The 13,327-nt window shown below is 44.2% G+C and overlaps 1 protein-coding gene across 1 annotated transcript; it reads right to left on the reverse strand.

The window, feature by feature from the left end:
- Positions 1 to 763: 763 nt before the first annotated feature.
- On the reverse strand, positions 764 to 13,199 carry XRCC3 (X-ray repair cross complementing 3). The gene is made up of 8 exons (XM_054634449.2): positions 12,663 to 13,199; positions 11,229 to 11,336; positions 10,755 to 10,892; positions 9,637 to 9,849; positions 6,964 to 7,118; positions 5,932 to 6,144; positions 4,530 to 4,576; positions 764 to 3,494 (listed from the first exon to the last, which is right to left on the reverse strand). The coding sequence occupies exons 2-8, from the start codon at positions 11,281 to 11,283 to the stop codon at positions 3,272 to 3,274; spliced, it is 1,044 nt and encodes a 347-aa protein (XP_054490424.2). The 5' UTR covers positions 11,284 to 11,336; positions 12,663 to 13,199; the 3' UTR covers positions 764 to 3,271.
- Positions 13,200 to 13,327: the final 128 nt, after the last annotated feature.

Here is a 13,327-nt window from a genome sequence, read left to right on the forward strand (position 1 = left end):
CCCAAGCACTCCTTAATTAGTAAATTAAAATGGTTTTGAGCTTGAGAAGTATTTGTACTTAAATTGTATAATTTGAATCCAGAGATTTTGCAGATGGTATGATTCTGTTGTAAATATCTAATAAAAGGTGTGTGCAGTGCTGCATTGACAGTTGTGTTTACAGTAGTTGATGATAGTTGGTTTTTGTTATGTAGGTCACATGTTGTGTCTGAAGGCTGCCAAGAGAGTGGCATTTTTGGTCATGTTAGTCTGTACTGAGAGAATAAATGTTAACAGATGTCATGGATTTACAGAAGTACACAGGGGTGGGTGTGTGTGTAAATATTTAGAATTGAGGAGTATCTCAAACATCTCAATTGGATTATTTTTCCCCTAAAACCATTCACAGTTGTGCCAGTACACTCAATAGTTAAGGTCAGTTGTTAGAAAACCTGAAACAACAAAGCAAGAAGCCAAACAGAGTGTGGGGGTCTGGTAGAGGTCCAAAGGCCCACGCTGGGAGGGTGCTTGTGCTCACAGTGAAGTTGCAACACTTCCTTGGTTACATCTGCTTGTACATGAGAAATATTTAGGGAACCACAGTTTCTCAAGTGTTAACATTTCTTTTCAAAGTGTAGAAGAATATTTAAGTAGTCTTGCAGGATAAAGACTTAATACATTCTAGACTGTAAATCTTCTTTGTAAAAACTACTTCCATTTTTTTCCTTGTATAAAATACAAATCTCAGTTGTGAAACCCAAAGATGAATAAAGCTCTATAAAGGGAAGGTTCTTAAATTGCATTTATTAAAACTTAAGCACATTTCAACACTTTTGACACAGGGCTTCAGTAGACAGGGTGTTGGGTTCCTGTGAGGGTTTGCAGCCCAAAGCTGCCCTTGGGTCAGGTGGAGATCCTGGGCTGTGCTGGGGGTGGGACTGAGGGATGGGGCAGGAGCTGGAGTGATTGAGTGTTGGCTGTGAGCCTCAGTGGGGCTCAGCTGCATTTGAGATTTCAGGGTTTGTGTGTGCTCATGAGCCAGGAGACAAACTGCAATGTACTCTGACTCAGCTGGAGAGAAATAACCAACAAACCAATGGGGTAATGACACAACACTTGAGCAGGCAAAATGTTACTTGTTTCTTGGTAAAAGTCTTTTTCACCAGGTAAACTGAAACTTTGATTGCAGACCCATCTGTGACTTAGAACACGTCAGGGCTGTTCCAGAAAGCAATTGCAAGTTGCAAAAAAAGGGTGATCACAATATCACTGACTCATATTTTGATCAAAATATCAAAATATGACTGAGCCTTCAGAGGTTTCACACTGTTCTGGACATGGCTCACAGCAAGGCAAACTCCTGGGATTGGAGCCCAGCATTTGCTGAGGCTCTTCTGTAAATGAATATCCAGGTAGAGTTTGATGACTCCATCTCTGTGTGGCTGCTTTTCCCAGGCAGCACAATGGGATGATCATTGCCTTGGCTGCAGTTCCAGCCCAGCTGCAAAGGGCAGGAACAGAAGAGAACTGGAGTGGCACCTGTGCTGCATTAGTTGACCTTTATTGAAGTTATTAGGGAGGAGGCACAGAAGGGGTAAGGGTTTGAGGGAGGAGGTGGCCCTGCTTGTCACTTTTTCCTTAGAGGGCACAAAGCTTCCTGGTTGGATTTTATTAAAAGAAGCTGTGAGGTCATTTCCAAATACAGAGAATTAAGACATTTTAGAAAAATTATTTAGACACAACTTGTGCTATTTGCACAAGGGCCCCTGAGACATCTGAAGGGGTTGCAGAAGGCACTGAAAGCAACTCATCCTTTCTGCTTGCTTACACTCTCCTTCCTTCAGCTTCAAGCTGTGCCTGTTCTCCCCTGGAACTTCCCCAGGCCGTCACTCAGGGTCTCTTTTCCTTGAGTCATACTCAGTTGTCCCTTGAGAAATCTGCCACAGTTCCAGCTGAGGCAGTTTACAGCCAGACAAAGCTTTCAGCTACCCAGCTGCATGCTTCCACATGGAAAGAGGATGAATGTCCTCAAGGAGCATGACTGGGGACAAGCAGAGGAGGCAGCTGCTTCACAAACACAGGGGTCCTGGCCAAAAGAGACCTGAGCAATGTCACCCCACAGAAAGATGTGGAGTTCCTGTCTGGGCCTGCAGCAGGAGGAGGGCAAAGGGGAGAGCTCCATGAGTGTGTGATACAAGTGAGCACCTGGCTTGCTTTCACATGGAACAGAGCAAAGGAAAAATTCAGCCATAGGAAGAGTGGATGTCATGGCAGTGGTCTGAGGACAGCAGAAAAATGTGAGAAATAGCAAAAAGACAGGAACAAAACCCCTGTGAAGCTGTAACTGAACAAAAAAATCACCTCAGAAGAGCAGTAGCATCTGAATGGATGAAAAGAGCTGAAGGTGCCCTTCAGGATCATGGCTGAGCTGAGAGCCCAGCAGCAGGGACACAGGACATGAGAAGCAGCAATCCAGCAAGCCATGAAGAATGCTGATTTAGCAAAACACAGAGCAGGGCAGAGCACCAGGGAGAGCACAGAGAGCTTGCCCTGAGGCTACACAGCTTCAGCAATGGGCAAAGAGAACAGGGGATGTGGTTTGCTGTCCTTCAAATAAAGGAGACTAAAGAGGCTTTTGCTATGAAGGGAAGGGACTGGAAAGCAGGAAAAGAGTGGAAATGAACCTTTAAAATTTTTAAAGAGTGCTATGAAGCTAGATACAGTCATCTAGTACAAAGGCAGTGTAATTTTAATTCTTACAGTAGATGTTAAAGTACCTTTATGGGATTATTTTCATTAAAATCTTAATAACAAATGGTTTTAAAATAGGACAGCTGCTTTGTGACAAAGAATGGCTATCCTTAATTGGCAGCATGAGACCCAGAACCACCAGCAGGCAACATAAACTGCTTGAATTTCAAGTCCTGTTGGGTCTGGAAACAGGGTACAAAACTACAGTAAATGCTGTTTCTAGATGAGCACACTATTAAAATAAAATTAGACATCATGGGGATTGCTACATCCCACTCTACTGTGCAGCCTGCACCTACCCACAGCTTCCCTTTCCTTCAGAACCTCCAGGACATTCATCTCACAAGGAAAAGCTGAATATCTAAGAGTAAAAAGATCATCTTGCACAATGCAGACAAGGCTAAATGTAGCCACACCATTGCTCATATACCTCACCATCAGTTTCTCTCATCTAGGAACAATTGCATTTCACCAGTAATTCTTCCTGAAAGCAAAGCCCTGGTACATTTTTGGAGCAGCACTTTTTTACTATGCACAAGTGTTACTTGATTCCTTTTACACCTTCCAGCTGTACTGTATAGTAGCAGAAGGATGGAGGAAGATGAGGAGCAAAAACAACACTTAAAGTCCTGCGGCTGCCAGGGCCGGGCGCCGCCGCTGCAGGGGAGTGGCCAGGCAGCCACAGCCGCCGGGCCATCAGCCTCATCAGCAGCTGGTTGGACCAGGTTATCCCAAGGGCTGGAGTGACTCTGCTGCCCGCTACCCTGGAAGGGAAGTATGACACATTTCTGCATGCATGGATTTCACAGGAAATACCTTCTGTTGTAACCAAACTGCACTAGAAGGCATCGTGTATTGTTTTTCTAAGATATACTGAAAACTGTGGGTCTTTGAAGACAGAGGTGACAGGGTTACTCACAAAACTTAGGTTCTCCCTGTGGCAAGGAAACAGCCGGAGGAGAAGTGATTCTGTACAAACAGCTGCCATTCTTTCAACTACAGCTAGGGGGGAATACCTGCCTCCATCTGGACAGGCCTCTCTTGCAACAGGAAAACCACACGAGAAAAATGGTTGAACTTTTAATATCTGAAGTGTGTAACTGTTGGCCTTGGATTCCATTTGCAGGTATATTTAGAAATGGTGGGTAAACAGAAGACTGCATTTGTGTGACTTTCAACTCAAGGTTTCCTGGAAAAAGTGCAATTTCTCCAGTAAAATAAATACAAGATAACCAGGGAAAAATAATAATTGAACCTTATTCTTGTTCTGTGCTAGTTCCAGAATCTGAAGAACAGAGTGAACTTTTCACAAACACCCATTTATGTAGCACCCAATTTATGCAGTAAATCAAGGTTATAGTTAGGATTCAAACAACAAATACGTACATTTGAATCCTGTTAATATCTTGGTATCAGAAGATACTATTTTGGGTTTTTTCTTAGCTTACTAACACAGCCAGCTGCTAGGGTTTGGTTGCTGTATTTTTTAAGCAGACAGGAGGTGCATGCAGTTACATCAGAGACAAGATGCAGAAATACTCTTGTGTCAGCAGGTACTCAGGCCATTAACTCCAGAGAATTTTTCCTGCTAACTTGTGATCAGGGATTAAATGTAAATGTGTATGACAGTTTCTTCCCCTTCACAGTACAAGCTAGTGCTGATCTCCAGCAAATCCAGCATTGCTGGGTAAATGCCCCAGTGCTCCTCACATGACTTTATAGCCTACCCTGGAGTGACAAAGATCAGAATGGTTCAGAGCTGCTGTGTTTGACATTGTCACTCTGTGTGGGTGACTCACCTGCAACTGCACTGAGCAGCTTCTGACTCACTCACTGCATCCGTCACCTGGAGCACAAAAACAGATTTGCAGCTGACCTGGCGTTCTGGGTTTGTATTCAGCAAGCACGAGGGCAGGGAAGGGAACCAAGGCAAGAAAATCCAAGTTATCAGAGCATATATTAAGCCAAGTTAGAAAACACTTATTCTTTCAAGGCAAACTAAGATGGATTTGGGAATCACAAGCTGAGTTTGTAGTGTTAGAACTACTTAGCAAGGTACAGCTTACATTAATTAAATTACTACTAGATGGATGCCTTGTTTGTTAAAAAATAAACCCAAACCACAAACAAATCCCCCACATTCACAAAACTGTTCCAGTGCTGTAGCTGGAGAAAAAAAGTACAAAAGCCCAGATCTCCCAAAAGTGCCCTGTTCTCAATGATTTCACTACCTCTGAAGTTTCTCTGTGGCCTGCCTGCACATTGACTTACCCCTTCCAAGGCCACACTGGAGTGTGAATGCTTCACCTCTGGCATTCAGATGCTCCCTCAACTTGTGAGCAGACTAAGAGCAGTGTCTTGCCTTGTTTTCTCAAAAGAAACCTCTTTGTGACCAGTGTCATTGTGAGCTTGTTTTGGTCCAGCTCAAGTCAGTGCATGCACTTTAGTGCTTCAGTAATCTCAGCAATCACACAAAAGTGCTGAGTTCCACAGAAATGCAGCAAAGTCCCTGGTGCTTCACTGTCTCCTGGAATATAACTGCCTGCAGAGCTCCCAGAGCAATCCTCCTGACAATGGCATTTGAAGCCAGTGGTAAGAACTCTGTTATTTTCCTTTGATGCTCTGTGCAGTTGCTACATCTACCTATTTCTGTTAGCTTTAGTGGACAACTTTTGAGAGCATTAACTTTTGTCATTATATTGCAAAGGTTCCATATTGTTGTGTCCTTATTGCAAGGGTTTCATACCTCCTTGACGCTTCTTGTAGGCAGTTCCTCTAAGCACAGACTCCTTCTCACATTAGCCAACCAACTCCAGTTCCCCTCTCAACCAGCCAACCCACTCTTTTATAGTACTCTTCTCATTGGCTACAGCTGTGGCCTGTTAAAGTCAGGCCTGTTCCTAATCTCCAATAATTGGCTCAGCTGCAACTCCTTAGGGGTAAGATTACTTTCTATACTACCTTTATTTTCTTATATTCTATCTCCCTACAATTAACAGCCTATAAAAGTTTAAGTAATAAACTTTGAGTAGTTAACATTTACTAAAGTACATCAGTTTAAGGAAGCTTCAGTTTCCATCAGTCATCAACTGACGGTGGTAAATACAGCACCATGAAATCTGCATTTACACAGATTGTTCCATCACCCTCCAGCCATTTAGCAAGCAGTCCCTACAGATAAGAAGCCATGGGATACCATACCTGGTTAATGCACACGATGGGAGTCCTGAACCTGGTGCTCAAGCTGTGCAGCTGAGCCCCAAAGGCCTGCAGGTATCGAGCCTTCAGGGCAGCGTCAGCCGGGCCGAACTCGGCGCGGAACAGCGCGGCCATGGAGTCGATGAGCACGAGGCGCGCCATGCCCCGGGCCAGCAGCAGGGACAGCCTCCTTGTCAGGCACTGCTGGAACGTGTCCTGCCACACACACACACAGGGACAGTGACACAGGGCAAAGAGCCCTGCTGGACATCAGGAGACTGAGCTACAGCAACCACTGCACATGAGCTCAGGGAGTTCTGAATCATGAAGGCAGCTGGTAGATCTCTGAGTCTCACCAGTAACCACATCTGGTGGTTGTACTGAGGAACAGACAAAACTGCAACCTGCATTTACCTGCAGCTCTGACTTCACTGATACTTTTAAATCTCAAACGTGTGGCACTACACTCCTAAACTGATCTGTTTTCAGAGTTATTTAATGTTAAGGGGTTGGAATGGACCTTCAAAATCATCCAGTCCCAACCCCCTACCATGGGCAGGGACACCTCCCACCACACCAGGTTGCACAGAGCCACATCCGGCCTGGCCTTAAACACTGCCCGAGATGGGGCATCCACAGTTTCTCTGAGCAACCTCTTCCAGTATCTCAACACCTCCACAGTAAAGAATTTCTTCCTAATATCTAAATTTCCCCTCTTTCAGTTTGTACCCTTGCCCTGTCCACATGTCCTGACAGAGTCCCTCTCCAGCCTCCCTGCAGCTTCTTCAGACACTGGAAGGCTCCTGTGAGGTCCCCATAGGAGCGACCTTTTCTTCTCCAGGCTGAACAGCCCCAACTTTCTCAGCCTACCTGGGGAAGGAGTGGTTCTCACTGAAACACTCAGGACATGAGACTATCTTAAAGTGTTCCAAACCAGTTACAAACTGTGCTGCTCTAATGACCTTAGCAGTAAAATACTGCCTCAAATCCACATTGATCAAGAGTCTTAGAAACATTCTTTGTGCTACTACTTACCAGGTCTGCTACCTGCTCAACGAAAATATTGTTTCCAAATCTGATCTTCTGTATGATTTCAGCTGGAACATCTGCACGCAGCTTGTGCTGTTGGTCTATGAGCTGCTGCAAACGTTTGCTTGGGAAAACATCTTCTGTACAAATGTAGACAGCTCCTGTAGCCAAGGAAACCACAGGGCTCTTACACACACAGTTTTCTTAACAGCACACATGTTATGGCAGACATTCTGCATTGAAAAGCTACACACACAGATTTGGAAATCCATGTTTGTTTGATTATTTTGTAACCATGTTGAATCAGTGATGAACAAAAACCCCACTTCTGTGACTCTCCTGCAGATGCCTGCTCCTTTCTTCAGCACCAGCTGGGACAACCGGATTTGTACTCACCACTGGGTGACACTCACTGTGCACAGCTGTGGAGCACCTGATCCCCTGCCCTTGGGATCAGGAGTATCACACTTTATCCAACCCACAGAGTGACACTGCACAGTCTGCCTGCTTCAGCCAGAAATCCAAACCACAGCATTATGAATTTCATGCTAAAAACCTGTGCTAACTTGTGTTGAGACAACAGCTCCTAAGTAAAACTTTCTGGCCTTCTCAGCTACCATGCTTATTTAAGCTGACTGCCTTCTGCACAGTGTTGCTTTAATGCTGAAAAACAGGGATTTCTCTACTATGAATTGTGGGCTCACAGAGAAATCATCTGCTTTCTGAAAACCAGATCTGCCTTAAGCAGGAGGTCACTTGTCCTCTCCTTGGTTTACTTAAAAAGGGTGGAATGTCCATTTCTTCAGATTTCATAGTCACTGGGGTTCTTCCAGATGCAGATTTGCATTTCTAGATAGATTGATGCTCCATTGATTAAATAACTGTATTTTGATCCATAGTTTTGATCCATTGCAACATTCAGGACACTGAAAACACAGTCACAAGTCCAACAAAACCCAAACAGAAATCAGCAATTTCATCAAATCTGTTATTTAGGCCAATAAATGTGTTATGCTGGTCATTGACAAAAAAATACCAGCAAAAATCAACCAAACAGGAATAAAACCTACTAAAACCCCCCAACCTCAAAAAGAAAAAATGTTCCTTCCTATGATCATAATCTGTCAGGCACCAAAACAGTTTGTTACCAAGAATCAGTAGCAAACATTATTTTCTAATTCAGAATTCTAATAAAGATATTAATTTGTTCCATTATATTCACATATTACTTATGAATATGGGCATATAAAATAAATTCAGCCAACACAACTGAACACAACTGACATTCCTACAACAGCAGAAAGATATCCTCGAGGCAAAGGAGGCCTTTGTTTACTTTCAGCATTTCTTTGCTGCCAACCTCCTTGTCCTGAGAATTACAAACAAGACTAGCACTAAACTAAATGAAGTAACTGTTTAAAGAAATGTATTTCAACATCACCACTTATGAGAAGGGAAGTTTTTAATCAGTAAAAAAATACAATGCAGGGAGGGATAATAATAATATAGAGATAATTTTAAATCAGTAGCAAAATCTTCCACTGGTAGTGCAGAGTTCTGTGAGAGTTTCTAAGCATTGCTGTTCTCCTCAAGTTTCCTAAAGGATAAAACTCCTCACATTTAACCTAAGCTGTAATTGCTGTATTTCTCACAGGAGGCTCAACACAAGAGTGCCAGTAGGGTGTTGGGCACCTTCCTTTGTTCCTTGATTTCAACACAAACAGGAAGAAGTGCTGGAGCATGGATAAAAATGTATTTAAACTATGTGCAGCAGTGAGCTGCAGCACACAAAGGAACAGAACAAAATATAATTGCTTCTGCTCTGATTAATGACATCATGTAATGTAAGCCATGGGCTACTCACAGCCCTTTAAGCAAGATCCCAATTTGTACAGTCCATGATTTTTCCACGTGGGTGGATATAGTTCAAGAAATGAGTAAGTTCCCCCACAAGGAGTCACTGAGCTGCCAGATAAAGCCAGTGCTGTGTGGAAGGAGCAGCAAGGCCACAGGCAAAACACACCTAAGGCAGACTACCAGAATTCTCAGAAGTGACACAGGCTTCCTCTCTTTCTATGGCAGCAATAGTAAAAAAAAAAAAAATAAAAAAAAATTGGGAGTTAGATTAATATGACAGAAGGGTAAAAACACCATACTCAAATCAAAGAATAAACCTGTATACTTTGGTAAATCCAGGAAAATCACAGGTACAAAACAAGGTTACCTTTCTTCAATTAAATTTCCATTGTTTTTCCTCTGTAAATCAGTACAACTATTGTTATCAAAACAAATAATCTTTGAAATTTGAAATCCCCAGCTAGGGAATATATACCATAGACCCAAGATGTTTGTAGAAAGTTATCTGCTGAGCTGTTCTGCTGACCTGAGGAGCCAATGAGCTCTCAGGACAGCACCACTTCTCTTACATTGTTTGAGAGTGTGTTGAGTTGAACCCAGAGTGGCAGACAGGCAAACAACAGCCAACAGGAATTGTGAATTAAGTTAAGTTGTGCTGCAGGATGTGCACAGCTTTTCTCTCTGCAAACACACATTAGTCACTAGCTGGCCTCCTGCTGAAGTTATTCATGCACTGGGCCTGTGCACCTGCCTGGATGAGGTTCCTGAGGACAGTGTATTCCCTCAGATGGGAACTGAAGCCAGGTTCAGTTCAGCACTTACCAGACTCTAAGCCACCATACTTGTAAGGGTACTGCACACACAGGCACAGCTGTAAACTAATCTGAGTCTTCCCAGCAGAACTCTCCCCAGCAAGCTCTGTGATTCCCACCAGAGGAATGCCTCCTTTTAGCAAGCTGTCCAGCACTGAACATCCCAGGCTCAGCTTCTGGTGCTGGGAGGTGAAATGATCTTTATCTTGGTAAAGCTGAAGTGCTGCAGGGTTTGGGAGTGGTTTTAATGATTAAAAAATAAAAAAAAAAAAAAAAGGTAGTTTCATTTATTATTTTTCCAACACACAATGATACAAAATAGATGCTGTATACAAGGTTTATCCCTACAAGGGATGTTTGCTTTGTTGATGGAGAATTTCCCTAATTCAGCCTGCTCTTCCCCACCTCTCTCCCCATGAGAGCTCTGCTGAGTATCTGTATAAAGATTGATAATTTACACTGAGTTCTTTCCTCCTCTCAAACTCTTTTTTTCCTTTCTCTGCCTTTAAGGTGTCCCTGAGGAAAATTACACTCTGAGAGGATTTTGACAGCAAAGGTTCAAGGTTCGAGCACAGCCATTATGGAAACAGAAGTAGCAGAGTACAAAACAGCACAGCAGGCATCTGGTCAAAGCCTGAAGACACATGCAATACAAGAAAATAGGTTTTAAATACAGATTTGTCATTAAGAATTTGTGCAGAAGGAGCTATTAGGTCCTGCTTGTTTTGGAATGAGGTGTTTATGACAAAGCAGTTTATGAAGCTTTTAATATATGATATAAATTTTTCAACTAGTCTTAGTCCAAAAGGAGAATAGTGAGAGAGAGGAAGAGAGTGTGAAAGAAAAAGGAAATATTTTGTTCCTGTGTTTAAGTGTTTCAGACTGGAGAAACACTTTGTCCTGTTTCAAGCAGGTTCAATCCTGAAAATGACACCCATTCACTTCCATTTACCCCCAGGGAGCTGTCCTTAGCATAGTTAAATCATTCACTACAGCACAATTAAAACACTTCTATTCTCATTTTAAACCCACATTCCTGTGTCATTGAGGAGCCAGAACCACAATTTCTCCCAGTGATAGTTATTCTGAGCTTTAGATAGAAGATTTTTTATGCCCTGACTGCATTACCTGTGACCATGCTGCTCCTCCTCAGTGTGTGAGAGACTGTTTTCAGCAGGCACTGGATGTCTGCACTGGAGAGCTTCATCAACCTCTGCAAGTCTGCTCCAGACAGGTTTAAAATCTCTTTTACTGATTTTATGTCAGCTGAAACAAGAGGAATTGTTATAAATGGCTGTCTTACACAGCAAAGTTTTCCCAGTTTGTAATTCTCATTTACTTGGGGTTTTGTACGGTGGGCAGGCAACGCTCACGTGGAATGTACCAACACAAGCTGTAAAATTGTTTGGAAATTTATTTTATTATTGAAGCATTGGCAAAACCCAACACTTCCAATTACTCAGAAAACTTCTTCATGAAATACTTAATTACAGTTCTAAAATTTAAGTGTTCATCTGCCTTCTTATACCCACAAACACACGATTATGTCAAGGATGTCACTGTGGTGACAGATCTGTTGGAGACAATGGCAAATTAAATTACCTTTTTTCAGGGCAGCAATTGTTTTAGGGTTCAAGTCAAACTGGTCCCAGTCCATCTCACACAGCACAGCAATGAGCAGCACATCCCATAATTATCTGTGATAATTATCTGTGATAAAAGATAATTATCTGTGATTAAAGTGGCTTTTATCACAGACACAGGCAAGAAAAAAATAGGCATAAATCAGTGTCAAAAGTTTCCAGAACTTTTTTTTCTTCCTATTTTTAACAATAGATTTATCAGTTATCTTAGAGAAGCAGCAATTATTCTGGGGTTATTATGTTATTATGAGAATTATTGCTATTATTATTATTTTATATATTGATATAATTTTATTTGGAAGAGTGTGGCCAGCAGGCTGAGGGAGGTGATCCTCCCCCTCCAACAGCCCTAAGTGAGGCCACATCAGGAGTGCTGAGTTCAGTTCTGGGCTCCCCAGCACAAGAAACACAAGGAGCTACTGCAAAGGGGCCCAGCAGAAGCCACAAAGGTGATGAGGGGTCAGGAGCATCTCCCTGCTGAGGAGAGCCTGGAGAGGAGAAGACAGAGAGGGGATCCCATCAATGCATATCACAATCCAAAGGTGCTGCCAAGAGGATGGAGCCAAACTCTCTTCAGCTTCAGCTCAAGGTGAAGAAGAGCTCTTACACTGAGGGGGGCAGAGCACTGGAACAGCTGCCCAGGAAGGCCACAGGGACATTCCAAACCCACCGGGACCATTCCTGTGTCACTGCTTTGGGTGAGCCTGCCTGGGCTGGATGATCTTCAGAGCTCCCTTCCAACCCTGGCTATTCTCTAATCCAGCCCTTTGGCAGAAGTCTTCCCTGATGGCTGTTTACATTTATCCTATTAAAGAATCCAACCAATAATCCTGCAGTTAAGAGCTCCTGCTAGTTTTAATTGCCTGTAATTCTGCATAGTGCTTTTGCTCTATGTGCAGCTCACAAGCAAGCTGGAGCATTTATTCCTGCCCTGTCACTCTTCACACAAGCCTTTCATTTTCTAAGAGAAAAAAATCTCACACTCGAGCAGTTTAGGATGACCCAGGATTATTCATGCATTGGACAGTCAAATATACATTTATTAGCTAAAAGAAAATTTAATATTAAATTGTTAAAATCTGTTTGTTTCTTGTAACGACCTTAAACAGTTTTTTAAATACTTTGGTACAAAACAAAAACAGTTTAGCCCCATGGCTGCTTAGAAAGCACTGTGAGGTTCTTAGCATTATTCTGATATATTTATGAAGGATTGCAGCAGACAGCCGGTAGTTATATGAGCATACACGACTTTATGAACAATCCCTTTTTCAACATGGGGGGAGAGGTTGTGACGGGTGCTAATAACAGAATAAATCTAAAAGACAAGCAAATTACTATTAAGTAACACCCATTTAAAGCAACGTTCTGAAAAAATTCAGAAGCCGAAACTTACCGACATCAATCATGGTTACGACGGCCCTCGACTGAAGGGCTCCAAACCATTGCACCGCTCACAGGGAGCCGCTCCATGGATGAGGCCCAGGGGAGACCGAAACACCGGGAGCTGGCAACGGTGCAGCCAGGGGCGTCCCACGGGACCGACGGCGGCCGGGGGAGCGGGGGGCGGACAGCCGGACACACGGACAGCCGGACAGAGCACGGCGCCGCCGCAGGGCCCTCACGCAGTCACGAATCTCCCGCCGCCCGTGCAGCCAATCAGCGAGCAGCCTGCCCGCCGCAGGCCAATCAGAGCTCCCTTCAGTGACTGCCCCGGCGGGACAGCCAATGGCAGGGCGCCGTTCCTTCCCCTCCCGCTGGGCCGGCCGGGAGCGGCGGGGCCGGGCTGGGCTGGGCTGGCTCAGAGCCTCGGGCGGGCGCTGGGGCCTCTCTGCGGAGCCGCTCTCTGCGGAGCCGCCCCTCGCGGCCGCGGCGGTCCGGGCTCGGTGTGCTGCTTCCTGGAACTCGGCGACGCGGCCCTTCGCTTCCGGGTTGCGGGGCACGAGGGAGGCGGGACTAGCGCGCCGAGGGGAATAGGATTGGCTGGCAGCCCTGAGCTTGTGGGCGGGGCCGGAGAGCCGCTACTTTCCATTGGTTGGGTGCCGTGTCCGTCGCGCAGCG

The sequence above is a fragment of the Agelaius phoeniceus genome, chromosome 6 (genome assembly GCF_051311805.1).
Source record: "Agelaius phoeniceus isolate bAgePho1 chromosome 6, bAgePho1.hap1, whole genome shotgun sequence".
NCBI lineage: Eukaryota > Metazoa > Chordata > Aves > Passeriformes > Icteridae > Agelaius > Agelaius phoeniceus.